Genomic DNA, 27,142 nt, shown 5'->3' on the forward strand with positions numbered 1-27,142 from the left:
CTTCTGGGGGCCTATGGTTTTAGACAAGGCTCTCTGAGCTTCAGTTTCCTCATCTATATAACAGCACCCAGCTGTGATCACATCATAGATGTGTAAAATTCAAAGAAAACATAAAAGCAGGATCTTTCCCAAGCCAGTCGATTCAACTTCCAGTGTTTGCTCCCTTGGGCCCACCTGTTTACATCTCCAGAAAAGGCAAGTAGCACATTCTGGGAACTGTTGCCTTCCTCCAGATCATCCAGACTCAGGCCCCCCTCAGGTGATCAATGTTCTGGGACAGCATCTTTTGTACAGAGTGAGTATTTAGAAGTGTTTCTCTCAGTTAGATTTCAAGGGGAGCTACTACTCTCAACTCTCAAACAAAATTAAAGAGTAAAACCTTACCAGGACTCAGTAGAAAAAGCAAGACATAAAAGAACACATACTGTATGATTCTATTTATATGAAATGTTCAGAAAAGGCAAATATATAGACAGAAAGTAGATTAGGCATGAGGCTTCTTTTTGCGGTAATGAAAATGTTCTAAAATTGGATTGTGATGATAGCTGTACAACTCTGTAAACCGATTAAAATTCCTTGAGCTGTACACTTAAAATGGGTGAATTTTACTAAAAATGAAACCTCAATGAAGTTGTTACAAAGAGTAACCACAGAGGGAACCCAGGGCTCTATCTCCCTGGTGGGATGGGCCCGACGGCTCCTGGACCACTGCCATGAGCATGAAGACGGGGGTGGCAGGCCCCTACCGCAGGGCTGGGATGAGGGAGGCTCTCCATAAATGGCGGTACTTCCTCCTTCACACTTAAATATTCACCGAGTATGTGAACTCCGTCTATCCAAACAGCTTGTACATATGCTCAAAGTGGCTGGAAGTACTCATTTTGGAAGCAAAACATTTATCCTTTTGTTATTTTCTTAAAGAAACTGTGCAAAACAGCTTTATGGGTAGCTAAAATTTAAACTGCATATCTTATTTTATATATCCTATATTGGATAGTACACTTTTTTTTTTGCCTCCAGCATTTTTATATCAGTTAATTTCCCAAATGAAGTGACTGAAGATGTAATTACTGAAAGGTGGTAGACCCTACTAAGAAATCTAATTACTACAGAATGGGAGAGATGAAGGGGGAGGGGTTTAAGAGAGGTATTTGCAGAGGCAAGCTCCTGAGATGGAAACGCTGTTAGGATAAAGAAAAATGGTCTTTTGAAGAAGTGACATTTTTATGATCTCCATAAAGCAGTGACCAAGAAACCACCTTACAGAATCAAAGAACAATAAAATCGCAGAGGAGAGCAAAGATGGGGAAATTATACGGTCAATCTACCACAGTTTAGATAGGGAGGCCCAGAGAGCTCAACTGACTTCTAAAGGTCACACAGCAAGTTGGAGGGCAGGCAGCATAGTGGTTAGGACTCAGAGAGTCTGCCCTGCCACTAACTAGCTGTGTGATCCGAGGATGACTGCTTAACCTCCTCACGAGCCTCAGTTCTTTTATCTGTAAAATGAGGTAAATTACACACACACACACACACACACACATACACACAAACACACACAAAGATTTGTTGATGCACTTGGCCCAGGGCCTGGCACATACAATAAGTGAGAGCTGTGAAGAAAAGGTTATTCATTGTTATTAATAAGGCAAAGCCACAATAAGGCTGCCCCATCTCACAACAACATCAACAGCTACCACTTCTTAGGTGACTGGGTGCCACCCCCAAAGCTACAACTTTTATCCTCACAATAACTCTGTGAGATAGGCAATTATTATTCCCATGTAACAGATAAAGAAACTATCGCTCAGAGATGAAGTCACTGCAGAAGGCCACACTGCACTGAGCGGCAGAGACTCCAAACCCACGCTCCCTGCCAGGCGTCCCTGCTGCCCGCCTCCTCCAGGCTTACAGGACAGGAGTGGGAGGCTCACCCAGGGCCTCCCCCACTGCCACCGCCACACTGTCTCCGGGACCCTGGCCTGAGCACAACTGACCACTGAAGCCACCTCGGGTTAATAGGGCCCAACACACGAAAGGGACTGCAGCCGGGACTCTGTGTTGGGCCACTAGGGAGTCCGCTGTCATCACTCTTCAACTCTTACCAGATCCCTTAGCGCTGCTTTTCCTGTGAGTATGAGCACTGGAACTGAACAGCCAACGCCCAGGCCTGTGACTCACGGTCACTGCGTGGGACACAGGATGGCACCACACAGCCCAGGTCCTAACATACACAGCTCCCTCGGCAACAAGAAGAAAAGAAGAGGGCTTCCCTGGTGGCGCAGTGGTTGAGAGTCCGCCTGCCAATGCAGGGGACACGGGTTCGAGCCCTGGTCCGGGAGGATCCCACATGCCATGGAATAGCTACGCCCGTGCGCCACAACTATTGAGCCTGCGCTCTAGAGCCCGCGAGCCACAAGTACTGAGCCCGCGAGCCACAACTACTGAAGCCCGCACGCCTAGAGCCCATGCTCCGCAGCAAGAAAAGCCACCGCCATGAGAAGCCCATGCACCTCAACAAAGAGTAGTCCCTTCTCTTCGCAACTAGAGAAAGCCCGCACGCAGCAACAAAGACCCAACGGAATCAAAAATAAATACATGAATAAATAAATAAAAAGAAAAGAAGAAGAGCCACGTCTTTACTGAGTCCTCCGTGTGCCAGCCCTGCCCCACACGTGACTCCGTCGGCCCTGTGCACAGACAGGTCACGCCGCACGGGGCGATCCTGGGGCAGAGCGACGGCCCACGAGCAGGCACTCACTTTCAGCTGCTTGGTCCCCTTGGCTGTCTTGAGCCCTATGATCACGTGGCTGATGGTCTTGCCATAGCCCCCCATGGGGTTCTCCGTCTCACATGGGGTGAGCTCCGTGACCTCGCCTTCGTATACCTCCTTGGTCTCCTTTATCCGCAGCCCTAGAAGAGATAGACGGCAGATGAACGAGCCCTGGTGAGAAGCACGACTCCCTCTCCTTCTTTTAACAGCCATTTTAGCCATAAAACCTCCACGTCATAAGAACCAACAAGTCAGCCTCACCCGTACGTAACCCTGGGTGGGGAAGCACCGCCCACACACACGTAGTGGAGGAGCTGCTCGGAATGCAGAGAACTGTTCTATTTCACCTTCTCAAAGGGACCTTCTAGGTTCAGATCTAGAACGAGACACACAGGCCATAGTTCCTCAAAATTGTTTCAGACAACTGCTACTCCTCCAAGGGGGTGAAATTTAGCTTAAGCCTCTAATCCTGTCTCTGAACCCAAACCATCCTACTCCGCTTGGCCTTTGTTTCCTGCATTTTTGGCTCTTGAAGGAAATTTCTAAAACCAGTGCAGTAACTCACCACGCCCCTTCTGACACCATCAGGCCTGAGCAAGGTATAAGATAATGATGAGAGGTCCGTGCTGAGAGCAAGGGGCAGCCACCCCGCCAGGCATCTGGGCCCCGGGCTGCTCCTCACTGCACACCCCAAGAAGAAACACCCAGCTGTCATTCACGACTTGCAGCGGGTGGTTCTACAACTCTTTGCAATTCATCTCCAAAGCAAACCGTCCCCAATAATAAAGCATTTAAAGTTCTTAGATTAGAATACTGTAAATGAAGGCAAACTTCTCTCTCCTGTTCTAAACATCACCCACATTAGCTGTTCAATAAACGTTTGTTGTCAAGTTAATTTTTAGAAGATGGCCTCAGTGCCCTCAAGTACAATGTTTTTGCTGCCGGAAGCATCCTTCCCACCCTTTGGCCTCACAGACTTCCAGGTAGAGACTTGCCGGCTCTACAAAGCTGCCCTGACACAACCCTTCCTTCTTCCTCACCCTCCGGTCACCACCTGGCACCCTGCGTCTCCCCGTGCCAGGACCTGCAGCACCGAGCGGCCCCGCGAGACTGTCAACACCCGGGCTGAAGGCTCAGTCCCACAGGCACACGTGAATGGACGGGCCAAAGAAGTCACTTAGGGGTGAGGGGGTGTTATCAGGCAGACCACCCAACACCCAAGAAATCTGCCTGCAGATGTGCCTGCAGTTCTGTATAAGGCCCATGATCTCTTAGGAGGGCACCACGGGATGCTACAGCCCCTGCACCGCGGCACCCCCAAACTCAGCACGAAAACCCAGGCCCTGTCTGGATCAGACGTTTTTTCCCCTCAAAGTCGTCGATACACGCATGTCTCTGCCTGCTGGCCCGGGGGACAAGAGTAGCTAGAGAGGGTATAAGGAGCTTCTGGAGTTCTAGTAAGGTCTGTTTCTTGATCCGGGTGCTGGTTACATGAGTGTGTTGACTTTATGAAAACTCATCGAGCTACACAGTTACGATTTATGCCCCTTTCTGTATGTATGCACGTTATGCTTCAATAACATTTACAGTAACTTGAGAAAAAAAGGAAACCGGGTTTTTCTAACAAAGCAATGGTAATCATTAGTAACTGAAGTTTTTCTTAAAATAGGAAGACAAATGCACATCACCACCCCAGCTTCTCTGAAAACACACATAGCACATACACACTCCTGCACAGACTCTAATTCCCAAAGTCCAGGTCAAGAGACACAATGGCTTCCTCCGAAACCATAGCCACGCCACAGGTAAGTTAACAGCTATTAAATCTATTTTCAGAGGATTCTAAAAACTTCAACAAGAAAGCCTTTCTAACTCACTGTGCCTGCCATCAGTTCAAAGGTGAGGAGGGAAGCACCCTTGGGTCAGATCAGGTGAAGATGGGCTACAGAAGGCACCCCTGAACTTAGGGGAAAGCTGGCAGACCACACCAACAACAATAAACTAAGAATCAAGGCTGCAGCAGCTCTTCGCCCTTAGAAGCAGTCCCCCACCCGGTCCAGAGGGTTGGGGCTGGGAGACAGCAGGAGGGCCGTCAGCCCCGAAGCAGCCATGGAAGGACTCTGTCTCCGCTTTGCAGATGCAACCGTCAGCGCCAGCGGTGAGGCGGAGAGTCTATCCCTCTTCAGGGTGGACCCAGGACTGGGGTCCGAGTCTCCAGGACCCGTTTCCTCCGACCCTACTGCAGGGCCTTTCTCATGAAACTCGCCCTGTCCTTTCGCTTCCAGTTAGCATGTGCCCACAGGGCTCACCACCCGCTTTCTGCCAGCCCTTGAGTACGACCCCAGTCTCTATCTAGTTTGTATTTTGCCCAAAGGTAAAAATAGAAACATAAGGGAAACACAGATTTAAAAGATAGAAGACACTTCCCAACCAATCTATTATGTAGGCCTTTATTTGTATACTGATTTGCATAATAATACTATAAAAGAAACATCATGACACGGGACAACCTGAAATGTGAAGATTAACTAGATATGTGATGATATTAAAGAATTTACCGTTAATTTTTCCTAGGTATGAAAATGGTGTTTAAGTCCTTCTTTTTCAGAGATACATAACTGAAATATTTATAGATATGAAAGCAGCTCTGCAATCATATGGGACCATGGGGGAGGTCATCGTACCACTTGACCACTTCTTGGGTACTTGATATTTTCCAAAATAAAAATTTTAACAATGGAAAAAGAAAAAACAACAAAATACTACTCTACAACCTCCAGAATCACTAAAACTAAAAAGACTGACAGTATCAAGAGTTGGGAAGGATGCAGAACAAAAGGAAAGCTTACACTGCTGGTGGGAGTGTAAGTAAATAACATGGTATTTATTGTCTCCTAAAGTTGACTACATGAATACCTATGACCCTGCAATTCAACTCCAAGGTATATACCCAAGAGGCCTGAGTGCACATGTGCACCAAGGGACACAGTCACACAGCGTCATTCTTAGTTGCCAAACACCGGGAAAAGTCCCATGTCTGCCTGCAGTGGGAGAGGTACCTGCACTGTGGTGTATTCACACAACAGAATATCACGGAACAATGAGAACCGATTATGGCTACCCGCAGCCATAGGGCTGTTGGCAATAATCTCTTTCTTGATTGGGTGCTAGTTTCATGGGTTTTCAATGTATAATAATCCACCGAGGTATACATTGATGTTCCGTGCACTCTTCTGTATTTGTGCGCCAAACTGCCGAGTCACTTTAAAAAGAAATACCTAAGTAAATAATACCAGTGGCTTAAGTTGAGGGAGCATGGCTCCGAACCTCTGCTGGACCCACTCACAGTTCTCACCCTGCACACTCACCTGACAGCTCCTACAATTCCCCCCTCCTCGACTGCACTCAGACCATTTGCCTCCGAATCTCAAGGGGTGGGACCCTGTCATCTTTATGAGTTTAAAGCTCCCCAGATGGTCCAATGTACAGCCCCAGCTGAGAGACACTCATCTAAAGAGCGAGTGAAGAACTCTGTCCTGCCCGTGACGTGGACCTGTACACCACTCTGCGGGTGGGAAGCCCCGTAATGGTTTGGGTGTCCTCACCACCAAGCCGCCTCTGTCGTAACAGGGAAATATCCCAGTGGCACAGAGAAACACTGCCCATGGTTCAGACACTCTCGGTCACTTCCCACCTTCAAACCTGGTCATTATCCTATCACTGGGTTGTTTGCCTTCTTTCCCCAGAAACCCAGTCAGGGCAAAGACTCTCAGATATTAAAGTTAAGGAAAAGTTTTACTCCACCTTCCTTTAATCTGATCACCTACAAATGGAAGTCTTGGAATAGTCCCAAAAGAGAGGCTGCATTTCATTTCTACCTTACCTAATGCTTAGTTCCTGAACATCAAGACAAAACTTTTCCAAACAACATGAATTGTGACAACAGAAGATTGTGACAAAACTGGAAATTTCTGTACTTTTAAAATTAACTTGATTTATCTTTAAATCAAAACTTTTATATCCCACATAGATAAGTTCCTTCAAATGGAATGCTTCCCTCTATTTACCGGTAGACGACTGTAACATGAAATTCCTTGAGGAGGGGAAGAAAGGCATTCCCGTCTCTCACTAGCCCCCATATTTGTTTGGCAGTTGCTCTGTGCTGACAAGCAGGCAGGGGATGTGGGTGACGGACAATGAAACCGGCTGCTAGCCAGGAACAGGGTCGGGCTGGCGCCATCTCCGGCAATGACATCGTGAACGGTACAGGTTTCATCTGCTGGCTCAGGTTTCTACATCCCTGACAGGGACCTTCATCACGCCAAGGAAACAGCACAGACTCCTTGCTTTTCATTTCTGGTCAGCTCACCACTTCCTCCCCAACCCCTCCGCCACTTCACAGGAATTCAAAGGCAGAGGAAGACGGGCAGGGTTCCTTTTTGAAGACAGTCAATGGCCTGTCTTTTTACTCTGCGTCAGGATCAAGAAATTTCTCTTCACCTTGCTGCCATCAAAAGAACTGCATTGTCTCGTCCCCTCAAAAATGGCAAATCACAAAACAGAATCCCAGGAAATTTATCTCTATTTTTTCAAATTTTAAAGCATGTAAGTTAACTTTAAGCAACCCAAACATATGCATTCATGTAAAGGTACGTTTTGTCATCTTTTATCAATGTCAGAAAAAAAAATACATATACATATATGTGTGTGTGTGTGTGTGTGTGTGTGTATTTTAACTTTTGGCTGCATTGGGTCTTCGCTGCTGCGTGCGGGCTTTCTCTAGTTTCAGTGAGCGAGGTCCCCCCTTCATCGCAGTGCGTGGGCCTCCCACTGCAGTGGTCTCTCTTGTTGCAGAGCATGGGCTCCAGTCACGCGGGCTTCAGTAGTTGTGGCACATGGGCTCAGTAGTTGTGGTTCGCAGGCTCCAGAGCACAGGCTCACTAGCTGTGGCGCACGGGCTTAGTTGCTCCACGGCATGTGGGATCTTCCCGGACCAGGGCTCGAACCCGTGTTCCCTGCATTGGCAGGCGGATTCTTAACCACTGCGCCACCAGGGAAGTCCAGAAAAATATTTTTTTTAATAAATAAAAATACATTTAAAATGTACTCAGATATTTGAACTAATTGTAACACCTTACTTTTTATCTCATTACTTAATGAGTTAAATAAAATCTGTCACATGTTCATTAAGTTTTCGAGAAGTACTCAGAAAGATTTTAAACTAGGAAGGGGGTCCTGTGAGCCACTTCCACTGTTATTCCAGATACAACACCACGAGCTGAACCTCACAAAGAAAAGGCTGGTAAAGAAGCAAGACACAGCACCTAAAGTAGGTTCCTCTCAGATAAAGTTTATAAAAGGGGCAAAACTAAGCCACACTGCCTAGGACACACACCCGGGTGTACAGGGTTATGACTGCCACAGAAGCCACTGCCACACCACTCTTGCGCTCTGTGGGGGACGTGTAGGAAAGGTGAGGGGCTATAACCTGGGAGGGCACGAGCCACGTCTGTGGTGCCGCCCGTGCTCTGTTCCTTGAGCTGAATGGTGACTGCATGAGCGTCTACTTCATTATTGTTAAACTATAGGTATTTTTACACTTTTCTATGTGTATGTTATATGTCAGTTTAAAATAGGCACAAAAAAAAGAAATCCAGTGTTTCAAGGTAAAAAGTATTTCCAGTAGGAAATACTTTGTAGTTTAAAAAATCCAGAACTTAGCCTATGGACTGAGTGCACAGTTTCTAGTTTCTAAACCAACCTCTAACAAGAGTCCCAAAGTCCAGTGCTCACAGGGCCCTGGCAGGGACTGTAAGGCAGCAGAGCGAGTGCCACAAGGAGACCAGGGCGAGCTGGTGCAGGCCGCTCTGCTAGGGAGGGTGCCTGCTTTGCCTGGACCACCGCGGCTGCCAGGGAATGAAAGCTTCTTTCATTCTATGGGACATCTCCCAATTTCCAAATACTGGCAACTCACTCAAAAGTTATTAAAAAACACTGTGTAAACCAAACAACATCTGTCTATCGACCAGACACAGACTGAGGGCTAGAGGTCTCTGTTTTCTTCTACCTGCTTCAAAGTGCACCCCTCCTCTCATTCAGAAAAACGTCACGGAGCACCCACCGTGGGCCAGGAACTGGGGCTACACTGATGAATGCGGCCCACTACACCCACAGCGACATTCAACAGATGCCCAGTCTGCTCCTCCCCATACTCCCACCTCCAAACCCGGCAGCGCCTGGCACTCATCCTCACCTCCTCTCTCTCCTCTCTCTTCCAGCCCCACAACTAATCTCTCAGGAAATCCCGTCAGCCCCACCATCCCACCAGACCCAGAATCCAACCGCTTCTCCCACCCCCAGCTCCACCGCGCCGGCCGACGCACCACCACCTCTTGCTCAGACTCCTCGTGGGCTCCCTGCTTCTGCCCTCACTCTCCACACCCAGCCACAGGGACTCCACTCTCCCACTGCTTCTCCCTTCATTTCACACCACGTAGCACGCAAAGCCCTACCGTGTTCTAAGGTCCTACATGACCATACCCTTCAATTAGACTCTACCATTCCTGAGGAAAGAATTCTGGGCTTAGACAAATCTACTCTTTCTTAAACTTTCGTAATTTCCTTGAAGTTTTCTAGTAAGTTTCCTTCTTGAGAATACTTACCTTGCTTTTTGTTTGTTTGTTTTTTAATAAATTTATTTATTTTATTTATTTTTGGCTGCGTTGGGTCTTCGTTGCTGTGCGCGGGCTTTCTCTAGTTGCGGCGAGCAGGGGCTACTCTCCGTTGCGGTGCGCGGGCTTCTCATTGAGGTGGCTTCTCTTGTTGGGAGCACGGGCTCTAGGTGTGCAGGCTTCAGTAGTTGTGGCACGCGGGCTCAGTAGTTGTGGCTTGCGGGCTCTAGAGCGCAGGCTCAGTAGTTGTGGCGCACGGGCTTAGATGCTCCGCGGCGTGTGGGATCTTCCCAGACCAGGGCTCGAAGCCGTGTCCCCTGCATTGGCAGGCGGATTCTCAACCACTGCGTCACCAGGGAAGCCCCCTTACCTTGTTTTGACAACCAAAGGTACTGTAAAATGACACAGGCACTCTGACAAGTGTTCATAACTTGTAACTCGGCAAGTATATCCTAGACAGAGACACTCATCTGTGCATTAAATATTTTTCATAGCTTAACAGGAATAAGCTATGTCTACAAGTAGGTCAGGAGAACACCCCAGAAGTGCTGGCTGGTAAGAGGTACAAATTCAGGAGAGCGGCCATTTTCTGCTCGCAGCACATGGTCAGAGCACGGGCTCCAGCGTCAGACAGGTGTAGGGTCAGACTGCAGGGCTGCTGCTACTTACTAGCTGGGTCACAGTAGGCAAGTTATTTAACTTTATGAGACTCTGTTTCATCAGATGCAAAATGCAGACTGAGAATTTCCTCTTGGGGAGTGAAAGGCCACAGTCAGTGGCGGGCCTGGCACGTCACAGGCAGTCAGTACAGCAGCTCCAGGCCCTGCACGGTTGGCACCACAGCCTTGAAGCTCCACCGTCCCACATGGTTTCCTCGCCTGCTGACCGGCTCAGCATGCAGGCCGGGCGTTCTGACGGCACAACACACAGTGCTTGCTGTTGGCTTACATCCAGAACTTTTTCAGGGGACCGTCATCTCTAAAAGCACAGTAAGGCTCCCAGGAAAATCTACTTTGTCAGATGAAGAGCCCCAGCCCCACAGCTGGGCTCACATTCGCTGGCTGCTAAAGCACTTCCATGGAAGAACTGGGTTTTCATTTCGTTTGCAAAGATAACTCTAATGGCACCAAAAGAAAAACAGCAGTGCCACGAACACAAGTCCTAGAGGCATGTTCACAAGGAAGAGGCAGGTGAGGACAAGCCTCGGACAGGCATGGACAGGGTATTAGGCGCAGATGGGTACTGGGCGCAGGCAGGGTACTCACCAATGGCCCTGCGGAAGTTCTCCATCAGCACTTCTGTCTTCTTGATCTCCGTGGAGTAAACTTCACTCCCCACCATCGGGCAGAAAGGGACCTTACTACCCAGCTCCTGAGCAATAGCCAGAGCTAGAGCTGTCTACAGAAGAAAACAAAGGAAATGCACTTGTTTCACATTCTTGAAATACAATTCAGGAACATATGCTATAAAAAAATTATTAACTAGGAACGGAAACTCTAGCCCTTTAGTTTTAATACGGTTTGCATGTTTCACAATAAACGTTTAATGACTTTTGTGGACAGTCGATTTCTAGCAAAATGGGCCCTGTCATCACAACACTTGCCACGACTGAGACTTGGCCAGTCCAGTTCCCGATGTTTCACATGCCCCTTCCACTCACCCTACGAAGTGGACACCACTACTCTCCCCATTTCACAAATGAGAAAGCTGAGACACATTAGATAACACGTCCTCGGTACCATAATCTAGAAAATGGCACAGTGGAACCTTAAAGTCTGACAGCAGGGTTCCAGAGATCAGATTCCATCAGAAGAGTCAGTATAGTCTCCCAAAACTGTTCCCTCAGTGTCAAAACAGGGTTCTGACCTCGTCGCAGTAGAACAGCACCACTGGGTCTTTGAGATACTGCTTTCTGTCTTTACAGACACAGGAAGGCACCAACTTACAACCCATTAGAAATCAATAATCAAGGAACAAATGACAGGATGTTCACTTTATGCTGAGTGGCCCCGCAAACCATGAAGAATGACCCACAAGCTAGGATTCTGAAGCTATGAACTGGTGAAGTTACACTTGAACATGCCCTAATAAACTTCAAATTTACTTTTGCTAAGATAACTACCACTGGCAGATGCTGAACAGACAAAGACTAACAGATGTAGGGTCAAAGAGCAAGTATGAAAAGCCAGTGCCTTCAAGCTGGTGCAGGACGGGGAAAACACCACGGCCTTTTACCACTGTTTTCACCTTTCCTCAACTTTGACACGAGAGCCCAGGTAAGGTCCCCCAAGGTGTACAGGCTAAGGAAGAGAACAAGGTCGCTACTGAAGGATGACACAGATCTCCGAGGCAGTTTTAAAACTGGCTCAGTAAAGGTTCCTCTTCTGTTCACTGCCCGTTTGGTGCTACTTTAATCTTCAGCGTGACCCCGGGTACATGGCAAATCTCTGGTGCCTGACTTCCTCATCTGTCAAATCAAAGTCCTGGGTTTGATCACCGGTAGCAAACTGGTTGCCCACAGACTGCTCCTGTTTTGGCCTGCAGAGTCTCATGTGTGTTTTTCTTTCTTTTTTGGCTGTGCTGGGTCTTCATTGCTGTGCACGGGCTTTCTCCTAGTTGCGGCGAGCGAGGGCTACATTTCATTGTGGTACGCGGGCTTCTCACTGCGGTGGCTTCTCTTGCTGTGGAGCACGGGCTCTAGAGCACAGGCTCAGTAGTTGTGGTGCACGGGCTTAGTTACTCCGTGGCATGTGGGATCTTCCCAGACCAGGGATTGAACCCATGTCCCCGGCATTGGCAGGCAGATTCTTAACCACTGCACCACCAGGGAAGTCCTCATGCGTATTTTTAAACTCAGTTGTTGCCATTTTCTAATGCTGGGAAATGCACATAAAAATACAGTTATTTGGCTTACTTCTGAGAAGCAAGAAGGTCTGGCCACAAGGGGCCCCTATGACCACGTGGCAGCACAGGGGAGTGGACATGCGGGCAGCTGCCTCCCCAGCAAGGGCTCGTGCGGGCTCCCGGGCGCTTCACTCAGCCCCACTGCCAGTCTGAGTAGGCATCTGAGTCTGTGCCCTCAAGGCTGATACCTCTAAAGCTGTATTCTCTTGTATCCTAAGAGCGAAGGGAAAGTCTCTGGAGCATAACGGGGCAGGCAGCAGCACACTGACACCAGGACTCCCAGCAGGAGGCCTCAGGCCAGCCATGCTCACCTTCTATCCAAAGCCCGCCACCTTCCAGTCACTCCTCTTTCTCTCCCCTGTCGCTACAGCCCCTCCCCTCCCTCAGCTGTGAACTCCAAAGACAGTGCCGCACCTGGTTCAGTGCAGACCCCCCCCCACCAAACACAGAAGAGATGATCGACACACTCCCTAAGAATATGGTAAGTGCCTGGCTCAGTGCAGACCCCCCACCAAACACAGAAGAGATGATCAACACACTCCCCTAAGAATATGGGTAAATGCTTGGCTAAGAAATGCTTCAGGTGCGTCTAGTCTCCTCCATTTAAAGGCTCCCAGAAGGCTGGCATATGACGTGGCTACTGAGCAGACTCTACCTACACCTACTATGTAGGGCTGGGTGACTTGCACGAGGGATCCCACTGAACCCTCCCAAGCAGCCTATGAACTTGATAATCTAGTTCACCTTTTGTGAATTTAGAAACTGAAACTCAGAAATTTCCAGCTCAACCCAAAGTCAAACAGTTAGCAAGCACAAGGGTCAGGATGCAAACCCCGATCTCCAAGACCTATTTCTGTGTGCCCACCCCCCAGGCAAGTGGCACAAAAAAGAGGCTGTTGCCAAAAGATTAAGAAACCTACTTTGTTTTCAACTTCATCCGAACACCTTTTTCTAAAACCCAAACACAAAGCCCTATTATTAAGCGTGTGTAGGGCTTCCCTGGTGGCACAGTGGTTGACAGTCCGCGCCCCAGTCCAGCAGGATCCCACATGCCGCGGAGCGGCTGGGCCCGTGAGCCATGGCCGCTGAGCCTGCGCGTCCGGAGCCTGTGCTCCGCAACAGGGGAGGCCACGACAGTGACAGGCCCGGGTACCGCAAAAAAAAAAAAAAAAGAGTGTGCAGGCCTCAGGAGGGGAGTGGCCATACTCTGAACAAGAACCACACTCCTGCCGGCCACTCAGTTAAGTTGTCTGGACGCTGAGGTCCATGGGTACAATGTTACAAAAGCACCAGAGACCCATGCTGCCAGCAAAGCGGCCACTAGAGCCACGGCCACTCCCTCCTGTTACAAAACATGTAGAATCAGCAAGTAGTCATGATAGACCCAAAGTAGTAAACTATCGTTGCAAGGTAGTTTACTACTCTGAAAAGCTGGGCAGGTGTTTGACAGATGCCAGAAACCCCTGGATAAAAAGGAGCCTTGAAGGGCACACGTCAGTAGACAAGGTGGCCACAGAGAAAATCTCCAAGGGACAAAGACAGGCTTGTCCGTCTCACCACAGCTCTGGCTGACGAAGTCTCACCAGCAGGCTCTCAAACAGATTAAGGATTGGTCTCTACACTGCCTGATGGCCAGAAAACCCAAGCCACAAAATTTCCTTCACGTACCCTGTCCTGGCAGCACAGCAGGGGCCCTCCCAAGTCCTCTCAGGAAGCACTTGGCCCTAATCAAGAGATCAGGGAAGCCTCAGATTTGATCAAACATGAGTCCACAAGCAGATACAGGATACAAAATAAACAAGAAAGTATTTCACGAACAAGGAACAAGAGGCTACCAAAAATAGCCAGATTTTGGGACTTCCCGGGAGGCCCAGTGGTTAGGACTCCACGCTTCCACTGCAGGGGGCATGGGTTCGATCCCTGGTCGGGGAACTAAGATCCTGCAAGCTGCATGGCGCGGCCAAAACAAACAAATAAGCAAAAAACAGATTTTGAAGAAATTAAAAATAATGAGTGGGGGAGGGAGGGGCTTCTTCATTACAAAAAAAAAAAAGCAAGCTAATATATGTAGAGGATATGACAGATTTAGAAAATCACCATTTTGCAACCACCAATGCGATAACTGATAAAGCAATGACCATCAATGAATGCTACGGCCATAGGGTAAAAGGATATTCAGGACATCTCAAAGTGTTACTTCCCAGATGATTATACATTTCAGAGGGAACCAGTCCGTCATAGTAGAATGTGGCATCAGCCCCCTGTTGTGATGCAGGTTCCAGACACATCACCTGCATCGCGTTCTGCCGAAGAGCTGCATGTTTCAGACACAATCAGACAACCACTGGAGGACAGCTGTAGGGTACTCTACAAAACAACTGTCCTGGGCTCTTCAAAAATGTCAGTGTCATAAAAGAAAAGAAACCAAAAATGCAGGGGACAGGAACCATTCTCGATAAAGAGACCAAAGAGACAATAATGAATGCAATGTGTGATATGTGATTATAATTCAATTAAAAAATATAAAAAAATGAAAGAGGCACAAACTGAAATGACTTGGAGATATTTTAATATAAACTAGATATCAGCTAATTTTATTAGCAACATTATATTTCTTGGGTGGATGACAGCATCATGGGAATGACAGAGAAGGTCCCTTGCACTTACTTTCAAATGGTTCAGAAATAACACAGAGAAAACACAAATCTCACAAAATATTTACACTTAGTTACCTATGAGTAGGGTACAGAGGGATTCATCAAACTGTTCTTTCCACTCTTTTGTAGGTTTCAAATTTTTCAAAATGGAATATTCAATGGACTGGATTAAAGAGTAGCCTCCTCACAGCTTACAAGATAGACTGGAAGAGATGTCTAATGAAGCTACCCAGAACGCAGAAGAGTCAAAACAACAGAAAACATAAAAGAGGTTCAAAGACTAAGAAGACAAAATGAGAAGCTCCAGCCCAGGATTTCCCAGTCTTGGCACCGTGGGCATTTTGGGCTGGAGAACTCCTCTTGCAGGGGCTGCTCTGTGCTCTGCAGGGTGCCCTGCAAACCCCACGGCCTCCACCCACAAGATGCCAGCAGCACTCCCGGCCCAACCAAGTGTGACAACCGAAAACGTCTCAGGACAGTGCCAAATGTTCCCCGGGGGGCAAACTCGGCCCAAGTGGAGGACCTCTGCAGTGGAACCTCACCTAGCTGGAGCTCCAGAAGAGAAGACAGAGAACAGGGAAAGGCAGCATCTGAAGAGACAAAGGCTGACCAGTTCCCAGAACTTATTAGACACAATATGTACTCAGATCCATCAACAAGCAGGATAAATGAAAATAAATCCACACTTTGACATGTCACAGTGAAACACCAAAACCAAAATATCCCAAAAACATCCAGAGAGAAAAGACAAAATCCTCAAAACCAGTCTTCTCAAAAGCAACACTAGAAGCCAAAAGGTAGCAAATAACACTGAGAGAAACAGTACTGACAGAACACATCTGTCAACTGAATTATATATCCAACACAACTATTCTTTCCAAACAAGGGCAACACAATAAATACAAACCTGACTTTGCCACCAACAAACTTCTAGAAGGACCTTCTTAAGGATGTACTTTAGGAAGGAAATGCAGGGAGAGCAAAGGTCTAAGATACGAGAAGGAACAGTAAGCAAATAAATGGTAAATACGGTGACAAGCAAAAAGGGAATTAAAGCTCACCTTTATACCTGTTCACAAATACAGCACTTCCTCCTCTATGGTTAGACACCAGTAAAAGACATACTATCAATTCAATCATATGACTTCAAAATGACAATGAGAGTCATCATCCTACAACCGCCACTTTAACAACTCCCTCCAACAGGCAGGGCTGTGCTACTGCTTCAGAAAGGCTAAGGGACCTGCCTGGGGTCTCAGCACCAGAGCCGGAACCCCTTTCTTTACACAGTGACTCCCCCAGGCTCCTCCTCTCCTGCACCAAGCAGCCCTCCGGAAGAACAAGCAGGGCCCAGGCTGGGGACTCTAGTGCGTTTCAAGCACCCAGCCAAGCCCCTCACAGATCCCACAAGTTGTCCTGCACCCTCGGCCTGGAAGGCCCTTTCCTTCCCTGCCAAGTCAAACGTCAAGCTTCAACCCCTCCAGCCACACCAGCCCAAGTGTCACCTCCCGCTGCAATTCCAGCTGCATTTAAGATCAGGCGATGCCTCGCAGCTTAGCGCTCAACTGGAGTTTTTCATGCTGCCGTGGTGTCCTCTCTGCCCTGGAGAGACTGCAAGGCCCTTGGAGATAAAAATCACGTCTCTAATTCTTTTTTCCCTTTTCTTTCCATCTCTCACACAGCCAGATTAGTGCTGGGTCAAGTTAGCGCTTGGAAAATTGCTTGCTGACTGGTTTTCTTTCCCCCTCAAGTAAGATGTCACGCCCAAGATTTTATGAAGCCCTAGGCCAACAGAAATATATTTCCAAAGCAAAGGAGACTTGAAAGAGATAAAAGACAAATTACAGAGACAATGAGACACCTCGGAGGATTTCACTCTCTTTTCTCTGGAGGTCAGCCAGGGTAATTTGAATTTTAGAAGCATGGATTTTAGATACTCAACTGTATTATTGCACATTGGTTTTAAAAACATACGTATAACCAACTTAGCTAAACAAAGACTAGTTAAGACACAAATTGAATTTGGCTTAGACGTTAAGATCATCCTCTTGGGTAGATTTTAAAAAATGAGAGAAAATGAGTACCTTGCCAGTTCCAGGAGGCCCTGCCAACAAGACAGCTCTTCCAGCCATTTTCTTGCTTTTGATTAATTCCACTATCACACCACATGCCTAGACACCACAAGAGAAAGAAATAATAAATCAATATTAAAATGTCTCACAGGAGGAAAAAGTCCAGTGTCTGGTCCACACAACTCAGACTCATCGAGTGCCAGGACACCACAGGTGTTGCTGTAGGCGCCAGGGGCAGTAGAGGGCCATGGAGCTCATGTCCTAGTGGAGGAGACATACAAACACAGAATCTCTACTATGAAGAAAAAAGGGCAAGAAAAGAGCAAGCGGCTGGGAGCAGAGGTTACTCTATAATAAAGAGTGATCTGGGAAGGCCTCTTTGACATTATATTTGATACACGAAGCTGCAGGCAGGGCAGGAGTCAGTGTTCCAAGCAAAGGGAACAATAAATTCAAAATACAGGAATGAGCTTGGCATGTCCAAGGGACAGAAAAGCTGTGCTGACCAGAGTTCAGAAAACAAGCAGACCGGGAAGATGAGGTTGTAGAGGCAGGAGGGGCAGCACTCAGAACAGAACCTTCCAGTCCACAGTAAGGTTTGGATTTTATTCTACATGTAATGGGAAGCCAGTGAAAAAGCCTTAGGCCGCATGTCATGTTCTGAAAATTTGTTTTTAAAGTATCTTGATGGCTGCTATGTGGATAACGGACAGGAGGGGTACAAATGGGAGCAGTGGCATACACTCCAGGGGCCCACACACCTCAAAACTGGAAACAAGACTGTGTGTATATGTTCAAATGTGCATTCTTCCAGGGAGGGGTCACAGCTTTCATCACATTCCCAAATTAACCCACTAAGGGCTAAGAATCAATGACATATTCTACTAGTTGGCCATCAGTTAACTATCCCAGAATGCTGTAAGCAAATGCCACACGTGAGGTTTAACCTACAGCATCCTAAGATCCAAGGAATGCCCTTCAAATCCTCAAGATTAAATTACTTGTTCGTTCGTATATTTTAAATATTCTGAGTATTAAGCCATTTACAGCATCTATATTATATATAGACAGGTATGGACATTATATACATACAGCGTGTATTTCGCATACACATACACATATATACAGTTGACCCATGAACCCTCGCAGTTAGGGGCGCCCAACCTCCACGCAGGCGAAAATCAGCGCATAACTATACAGTCAGCCCTCCGTATCTGTGGTTCAGCAGACCTGGATTCAACCAACTGGGGGTCATGTAGCACCCTAATATGTATTTATTGAAAGAAATCTGTGAATAAGCGGACCCATGCCGTTCAAACCCATGTTGTTCAAGAGTTGACTGCATATTGATACGTGTGTGTTTAGAAATTCCATAAATGCGTTCCTGGTTTTATGTATTTTACAATAGTTAACTCTAAAGGAGTAAGGCTGAGAAAGTCACACTCCTTAAACACCTAATCTCAAGGTTTCTCACACTGATCTAAAAACCGAAAGCACAACTGTCTCCAAGGTGCACCGTCCTTGCCTCAGGGCAGGCCCACAGCTCCTCTACCTGGGTGGTACCTTGTGGACAGGGTCTTGTGAGCACATCTTATCTCCTCTCCCACTTTCCGCATGGACTGTGGAGACGTACCTTGGTCCCACACTTAGACAGCCCCTCAAAAACGTGGGTTCAAGGAATGCATGTGGATGTGCCCTATTCCATTTCTGGCTCAGCTGGGAAAGCACAGTACACTTAACAGAGCCTAGAAGATATTCTTCAGACGCTGCATCTCTAAAAAGACAAAAGAGCCATTATGGTCTTTCCACAGTAACCCCTGATATCATAATCCACAGCACTGGAACTCTTTGGGCAACTCAGAGGTAGAAGAGCCTTTGCCAACCTTGGCTACGTACACTTACTCACACACTTCCCCTTCCATTTAATCTTCTTCCATTTAGGCTCCTTCTCTCCAGTGAGACATGTCCAGTGAATTCCAAAATTTAAAAAGTATGAACTGGAAGGGCCTTTAAAAGATGACCTAGTCTAACTCTCACTGTTCAGATGAGGACAGGCTGCTGATGCGACCAGACTCAGACAAGGACCTGGTAGCAGAAGTGGGATGCCTAATAATTCAGTACGTAACTTCTGAGTCCCTATAATGAGTCAAGTTCTGCGTACATGATGCTACCCGGTCTCTATCCTTGGGAAGCTCACATTCATATGGAGGCACACAGCGTCAGAGTCAAGAGTATGGGTCCTGGAGTCAGACAGACTTAGGTTTAAATCCTGGCTCTACCAATTACCAGCCGAGTACCACAGATCCATAACCTAACCTCTAGGAGCCACAGTTTCCTCATCTGAAAACACAGTTCACAGCACAGTGGCACAAAGGCTAACGGGTTAATGGTAAAGTATGCTCATGTCTACAACTTACTTTGAAATGCAAAAGCAGACTGTTAGATGGATAAATGAGCAGACAGAAGACAAAGCAACAGAGTACAACGTTACTTGTAGAATTCAGGCACACAGGTACGCACTACACAAGTCTTTCACCTTTCCGGTACGTCTGAAAAGTGTCATAACAAAGCGGAGGAGGGACAGGCACAAGGGCGGTGACGAACAATGAGACAGTGGAAACGGGGCTGTTTCGCACAGTCCTCGGCACATGAGAAGCACTCAACGTCAGCTACTCGCAGAGACAGGCCCTCCGAGAGCAGGAGCTGGATAAGCAGAAATTTCAAAGTCACCTTGGCCCTGTCACTATCTCCTCTCTGGAAACCTGATGTTCCAAGTGGAAACCAGAGGCTTCTCTTTGGCCCCTTCTATTAGCACCATCGGGCTAGGAGGCAAGAGTCTTACCCAGGAGTTCTGTAGCTGCCGAGCCACCGCAGGGGCAGAGGGGCAAAATGGGCTGAAGTTAGGGCTGAAGGGGGCCCGAGGGGGCGGTCCTACCACAGAGCGCGCTGCCTCAGGAGTCAGGGGCACACAGGCACAAACTCCAGCATTACTATCACTAAACTGGGTGGCAAGAGGATGGGTGAAGTGACCTTTCCCACCCTCAACGTTTTCATCCAAAAAAAAATACACACACAACGAGCCTGAAGAGTTGGGGGACGACAATGCGGCCGAAGGCACTGGGCACCAGCATCACTTAGCAGAAGTGGGCTTAACGGGAATGTTCAGAAAGGCCTCTGTAGCTGCCACCTGCTCAGGCGGGTCACCTCCCGACTATAGAAGTCCCAGAGCCTCTCACTGCGCTCACAGCAACTCAAACGCCGTGCCCGGGCCCGCAGAGCCCCGCAGGAACTGATCCCCGAAGTCTAATGACGGCCCTTCTGTTCAGCGGTTTAAACGTCTGTGTCTGAAACGCGAGCTCCCAGAGAGCAGGGACCTGGCCCATCCTCTCCCCGCCGACCCCCGTGCCGCGCGGACGGCCTGGCCCCGAGCGGCGGTCCGTCAGGACTGGCGGTCAGTCAGGACTCGCGGCCAGGAGCGAGGCCGCGGGGTCGTCGCCGCGCCCCGGGACGTCCTCCCCACGCCCCACCCCCACGTCCGCGCAGCCCGGGCCCACCTCAGCCCCGTCCGCGCCTCAGTCTCCCCCTCAGTTCAGTCCCCCCGCCTCAGCTCCCGCCCCGCCGCCACACCTCGCGCGCGTTCTCCTGGCCCACGAGCCCCGAGGCCGCCTGCTTGGCCAGGCCGCTCTCGTCCAGCCCCAGCCCCTTCACGTGGCTGTGGGAGGCGATGCGCTGCGTCTTGGTGGTGCTCTTCACCTCCTCGATCTTCATCCTGCGCACCTGGAGCCCGAGCGCCCGCTCAGCCCTAGCAGCGCGCAGCCGGTTACCACGCGGCCGTTACCAGGCGGCTGGTCCGGCCCCGCCTCGGTCAGCTCCCCATTGGCCGCGGCGGGAACTCCTCAGCGCCCCATTGGCTGCTGGCTTTGCCCGTCGCGGCTGCCGGGAAGGCTCCGCCCACCCCCTTCCGGCTGTGTCCCGAGGTTGGCTTCCCCCGCAGCCGGCGCTTCCTGCCCGGGTGGGCCCGAAAGGGCCGCTGCGCCGCAGTGAGGGCCCGAGTCCCGCTCTTCACGGCGCCTTCGCGTCCGTGACCGCATTCGAATGGATACCCTTTTGCGGAGCTCAAGTTCGACCTCGGTGATGGAGATGAAGAGACAGGTTTAGAACTTAAGCTTCGACTTGTGCCCACTAAGCAGTTTTCTGACTCCCACGCCTTTCATCTCCCTGGGGAGGCTGTGCTCAGCATCCGCCTTGGGGTTGTCCTCCTCTTCTTCTCCTCGCCTCCACCTCTCCCTTTACTTAGATTAAGTTGGCTGTGGATGGCGTCTAGTGTAATTCCTAATGCAGATAAAGATGCGGGCTAAAAGAGGCCCAATAACTTATGAAGAACGCACAGCAAGTAATCAGAAGAGTTGGAACTCCACCTGGGGACTACACCGGCTTTGCAGCCGGTGTAAACCTCATCCCATCCCACGACCTCAGATGAGACAATTAGCCAGTGGCTGTGTCCTGTCCGGTTCCATGATGATATTAACACTCCCCCCCAAAAGTGTACTCTTCCCATCCACCCAGTCATTCCACAAACATGTGTTAGCACCTGCTGTGAGCCAGACAGTACAAGGCACTAGGATGCACACATAAAATACAAAATCTCCAGCCTTGACAAGCTCAGTCCTTAGTTGGGAAACTTGCAACATGAGGTGTGCCAAAGTAGGTACCCCCACGTGGTGTGCAAGCCCAGAGCAGGGCCATCTGGAAAAGCTGGAGAGCCAAGGAAGGCGCCATGACGTGGTAACGCCTGGACCGATCCCTGACAGGAGGATAACATCCTCGGAAGCAGACGGTATGTCACCATTTCACACCTGAGTGGACTCAGGTCCGGAGAAAGGGAGGGACTGGCCCAGAGCTCAGGGGAGCTTGCATTAGGGTGAGACAGACCTGAAGTCAAATCCAGGTGCAGGAGCTCTGACTCTCACATCTTCCTTGTACTTCTCCATCATAACTTTTGAGTCTAGGTTTCTGGTTACTTGCAAGACTATCAGGTCAATGTTAGTCTCTCCCACTAAATGGCAGGCATTATGAAAGTGTAGACCACGTCTGTGTTGTTCATCATTTTAACCCCAGTGTCTGGCACACAGCCTGGCTCACAGTTAAGGCTTCTTATAAATTCAGTAGGGTTCTGGACCCTCACATACACACAAAATCATGCAGTTTTGCTGCAGGTATTTTACACAGCGGATCTTATAGGACTTGATAATGGTTTCTGTCAGTGAATGGAACCTTTTGGCCCCCACCTCCCCCTCCACCAGAGCTGTTACATTTTTTTCCTGCTAAAGAACAGTTCAAACATCTGATCCAGCCTAGCATTCTCTTTTTACAGGTGAGGAAACTGAGGCCCTAAAAGGGGATGGAGTTTGTCCAAGATCACAAATTGAGCAAATGCCTTTCCCAGGCCTAGACCCCAGGTCCAGTGTGCAAAGAAGCTGGGGCTGGCCGCAGAGCCAGGCAGTTCCTTTCATTTCAACAGAAGATGATGCGGCAGGCCAGTGTCCAAAGTGTACAAGGTGCATGAAAGTAGGTGAGGCCAATAGCAGTGGACAGGGGTTATTATGCCCGCCCGGCACCCTTCCTACCTCTTCTGGCCACCTTCACTGTAATTTTCTGGAGAGAACCACCCTTCCCCCACTTGGCATCTAGGTGGTTTAGATGGGTTGACCCCACCCCCAGCTTTATTTCAGGAATGGACACGGGACCCTGGCCTGGCCTATCAAAGTATCCCTCCTCCCCAGAATGGTGATGGGTTCAGAGATGTGAGCGGACAGTCCAATGACACTCAGACCTGCACTTTTACTGGAAATATCGGGAAAGAGACTTGGGTCCTAGGTTTCCGGGTCATCTTTGCCACTTCATGGGAAGACTCTGTCTGAGAACGAAGCCAGCACAAAGGAAGGGAAAGCTGGCAGATTCCTGATGAAATCCTCTACGTTCCCAGATCCAGCTTTGCCCTACTTGGCAGTGTAAGTGGCACTGACGTTGGGGCTTAAAATAAGTTGAGTTAGGGTTCCACCCATGGGTTTGTGCAGTGACACACATACAAGGAATGGAGTGGACAGCTGCATCCCAGCTTGTGCTGTGTGACAACCCCAGACCTGCCTCCTCTCTCACTCTCACTCCCATGAGCCTTGCTCTTTCACCTCCGGTGCCTTGACCCCTCTTTTCTCCAGTCCAAGCTTGAGCATCTCAGCCACTGGTTCCCAGTGCTTCTGCTTGCTCCTTGCTTTGACTTCTTTCACACCTGACCTTTGAGCCCACAAGCCCAGGTCAAGCCTGCCTCTGCCTTCTCCAACATCTTGAGAAGGCTGCTGCATGTGGAGGGGGGCAATGACCCAGGGTCCCCGTGGAGCCACACGTTGTCATGGTCTCCAGGCTCAGCTGAGTGCTGAGAGTGTATCCTAACTAATGGGACATTGAATAATGGTCTGCAGTAATCAACCAGCGTGGCACTGGCACAAGGACAGACATATAGACTAATGGAATAGAATAGAGAGCCCAGAAATAAACCCTCAGTATATCAGCAAGGGTGCCAAGACCATTCAAAGGGGAAAGAGCTGAAACTTAATTCTTTTTTTTGGCCATGCCACGTGGCATGTGGGATCTTAGTTCCCCAGCCAGGGATCGAACCTGCGTCCCCTGCAGTGGAAGCGTGGAGTCTTAACCACTGGACCGCCGGGGAAGTCCAGTAACTAAGTCTTGATTTGGTGACTTGAGGCTTAGCATAAGCCACTGCGTGTTGGGCCCACTGTCTTATTTTTAACAATTTCCCCCTTTTGACCAGTCTCTCAGCCTGAGGGATCCAATACGAATTGAAGGCATTAGCGCTATTCCCAGCTACCACTCTGGAGGCCTTGCAGCTTCTGCTGACCCTCTGTGTGGTGCTCACAGGGTATGACGTCGGGTTCACGTTCTCTGTCAGTCTTTCTTTCGTTCTTTTTCTGACGTTCCAGTCGTAGGGAGATCATTTGCTCGGTGCTTAGTGGCTGCAAACATGCCTTTAAAGCTCTTGAGAGGATACAACGCACGACAAAGATTATTACGATGATTGCGAGCAGGATAATTCCCAGTGTCTGGGGTGCGCTTCAGAGCCATGATCCCCAAGATCCAAACCAATCAGAGTCAAATCAAAGTCCCTGTTGAAGGAGTCCCCTGTTTAAGCTAATGGGCTTAGTCCCTGGTCTCATATTCCCACGTTCTCACCCCCCTTTCTGATCATTGCCAACCTCATTGACATGCTTGTCATTTCAGCCCCAGGCTGATTTCTGGGGACAGAAGGGACACCTTAGAGGTGGTACAAGACATAAAATTAAATAAAGTCGATCCACATAGTGAGAACATTATTGCCTTTTTAATTCTAATTCAGTGAGTCTTAGGGGGTGGAGTGTGACTTTAACCCCTTTCTAATCTCTCTTTTTATTAACGATCCTGATTCTGAGGTTGTTGTGGTTCCCAGCTATTTATGGCAAGTGATAATGTTTTTCTGTGTAAGGGAGGTACTTTTATTTATTTAAGTCAAACTTAAAGAAAAATATGAAGTTGTAGGTGGTACCTGGATATTGCATAAATTATGAAGATGGTTCATATCACTGAGGTTGAAGAAAACCTGACATAAAACAAGGATCAGCTGGCAGGGAACAGAGGGCCTGAGCAGGTCACCTCTCCTGGCCCTCTTCCCTCTGCTGTAAAGTAGTGATAACAGCACCTCCTGGGATTATTAAAAGAATTCAGTGAGATCTTTTACAATGGGCTCAAGCACTGGGAGGGGCACAGAAAATGGCATCAGAGCTTTGGAACATAAAGACATGGGCTATTTCTCCCTTGGATATCTGCCTGCTGTGTGTGTGCCCTGCCCTTTGTGGTAATCTTGTCATGCTTTTCAAACGGAAACAGTACCCGAGGGCACTCACCGGAATTGCTTTGGAGCCCGAGGCAGGAAGTGGGGCTGGGGATGGGGTCAGGTTAGCCAGGGTGAGGCCTGTGCCTCCGATTGCAACCTTCTCTGCTGGGGAACAGTTTCCGTCCGTCTCAGCAGGCACATCCCGCTGCGGTGGGGAAACCCGGCAGCAGATGCCGAGAAAGCAGCTGGAGCCTGCAGGTCCCCAGGGCTCCACCTGGACCATCGTCCCACTGGCGTCCCACTGGCGTCACATGGCAATGGGGTCAGAGGCTACAAGCTGCCCACCTTCCTGGACTTATGTTCTGCTTCCGCCTTTGAAAACAGTAACGGCCAGCAGCGTCTTCTCATGACGCCATCTCTGGTTCTGATCCTCCCGCCTCCCTCCTGTAACGACCCTGGTGACTACATCAGGCTCGCAGGATAATCCAGGGTGAGCTCCCCACTTCCCCCATCCCCGCCATCGCAAGATCCTTAACTGAATCACACCTGCCAAGTCTCGTTACCATGGAGGGCAACACCATCACAGGTTCCAGGACACGGACATCTTTGGAGGCCACTGTTCTGCTGTGGCCAGGCTTCCCTCCAGGGGTCCCATTAGGGCCCAGACTGATTTCCCCAGGCTTTAGTCCAGTATCAGAGAGTACACTTTTCTATTGCCTGTCCTGGAAAAAATTCCAGGGTTTTCTCCGATTGTGCTAACTTGGGTCACACGCTCACTGCCAAACCAATGGTCATGGCTACTGGAATGGACCTGAGTCTCGGGCCCACCCCTAGAGCTAGCGTTCAGTCAGCCCCCATCGTGACCTGGAGGAGAGGAGTGTGATACCTCCAAGGAGAGTTGAGGAGTCTTACAGAAGAAGAGGGAGGGGACGCCGACCACTGTAGACCTTAAAGAGTTTATATCCATATCCAGGTGGAAGGTGTGCTCCCAGGCACACAGCCAGCACGAGGTAGGGCCGTGATTTGAACCTGTGTGGGGCCAGTTCTTGCCAGGACATCAGCTCCCACCCTGCAGCTAACGGGGCATTAGCAGATCTGTTCAGTACTGGGAGCGCCATGGAGCACAGTGGTGGCCTGGGTGACAACCTCATCTGAGGTTAGTATGGGACATGTCGAGGAAGGTATGTGGTTAACACAATCACTGGCAAGGTAGATACCCTCAGAGAAAAAGGAAATTTCCATTTTACTCCTAAAAGAATCTTTAAAGCCAAACTCAAATCAAAGAGCAAAGTATAATAACTTCCTCTGAGCAAATTTATAATTAATCCTGGATTAATTGGCCTTAATGAAGTTGAATTAATTACTAGCTGTTCGTAAAGAACTTTGAACTACCTTCGTACGAAATGGCATTAAAGAAACAGAAAGGAACCAGCATTGCATTAACATGAAGAACAAATCCCAAATAATCGCAGTTCTGCAGGCCGTTCCCTGTCAGTCATTTCCCAGGGACCAGGCCCGGCCTTGGAACCCAGGCTGGGACCCAGGAGTCTGCTGCAGAGGACGGTGTCTTTGTGGGCTGGAGGTTTGGAGGTGGGTCCACTCAAGAAACAGTTATGGAGCCTTTGATGTGCCAGGCCGAGAGGAAGCAAAGATGTGTAAGCGGTCCTCAGCCTGCTGGGACAGGGGAGAGCACCAGGGCACCAGCCTGGTCTAAAGCAAACTCGCCTCACTGGGGTAGAAGCCAGGATAGGGACAAAGGAGGGGGCGTGATGTGACCTACATTTTGCTGGCAACAGGGCTCCAGTTCCTACAGGGTGTCCCTCACACTCTCCCTGGCTCTTGGAGTGAGCTTATGACTCACACCTGCCTAGGCAGAGGTCTGTATTTCTCTGCTTGGTGCAGGGTCACAGCTGACCCCAGGATACAGTCTGAATCTGGCTGACTTTTGAGACAACTCAGAGCTGCCGTCTCCTTGGCACTTGCGGAGACAGGGCTAGACTCCAGGCTACTGCTGGGGCAGCACCTGTCTTGGAGCCAGCTGTGGTGGGAGCTGGAGACGGTAAGACCTGGCTTAAAGCCCCAGCCCTGCCGCTGGTGAGCGTTTAGGTGTAAGTCGGGCCGGGTAACAGCTACAGCCCGCAGCCCCAAGTCTCGGCGGCCTCACCAGGCAAAATGTCTCT

General features: G+C 49.2%; 1 protein-coding gene across 2 annotated transcripts in view; it reads right to left on the minus strand.

Moving 5' to 3' along the window:
• Positions 1-20,922, minus strand: part of RUVBL1 (RuvB like AAA ATPase 1) — a 35,054-nt gene extending 14,132 nt beyond the window's left edge. Inside the window, exons 1-4 of one of the 2 annotated variants that reach the window (XM_032649687.1) lie at positions 20,705-20,922; positions 17,090-17,176; positions 10,710-10,842; positions 2,762-2,913 (exon numbers count right to left, since the gene is read on the minus strand). In XM_032649687.1, the coding sequence (XP_032505578.1) occupies positions 2,762-2,913; positions 10,710-10,842; positions 17,090-17,176; positions 20,705-20,845 (513 nt within the window). In that variant the 5' untranslated portion in view covers positions 20,846-20,922. The remainder of the gene's footprint in view (positions 1-2,761; positions 2,914-10,709; positions 10,843-17,089; positions 17,177-20,704) is intronic. The other variant, XM_032649688.1, reaches the window with a different exon arrangement.
• Between the last annotated feature and the right edge of the window lie 6,220 nt (positions 20,923-27,142).

The sequence above is a fragment of the Phocoena sinus genome, chromosome 11 (assembly GCF_008692025.1).
Source record: "Phocoena sinus isolate mPhoSin1 chromosome 11, mPhoSin1.pri, whole genome shotgun sequence".
NCBI lineage: Eukaryota > Metazoa > Chordata > Mammalia > Artiodactyla > Phocoenidae > Phocoena > Phocoena sinus.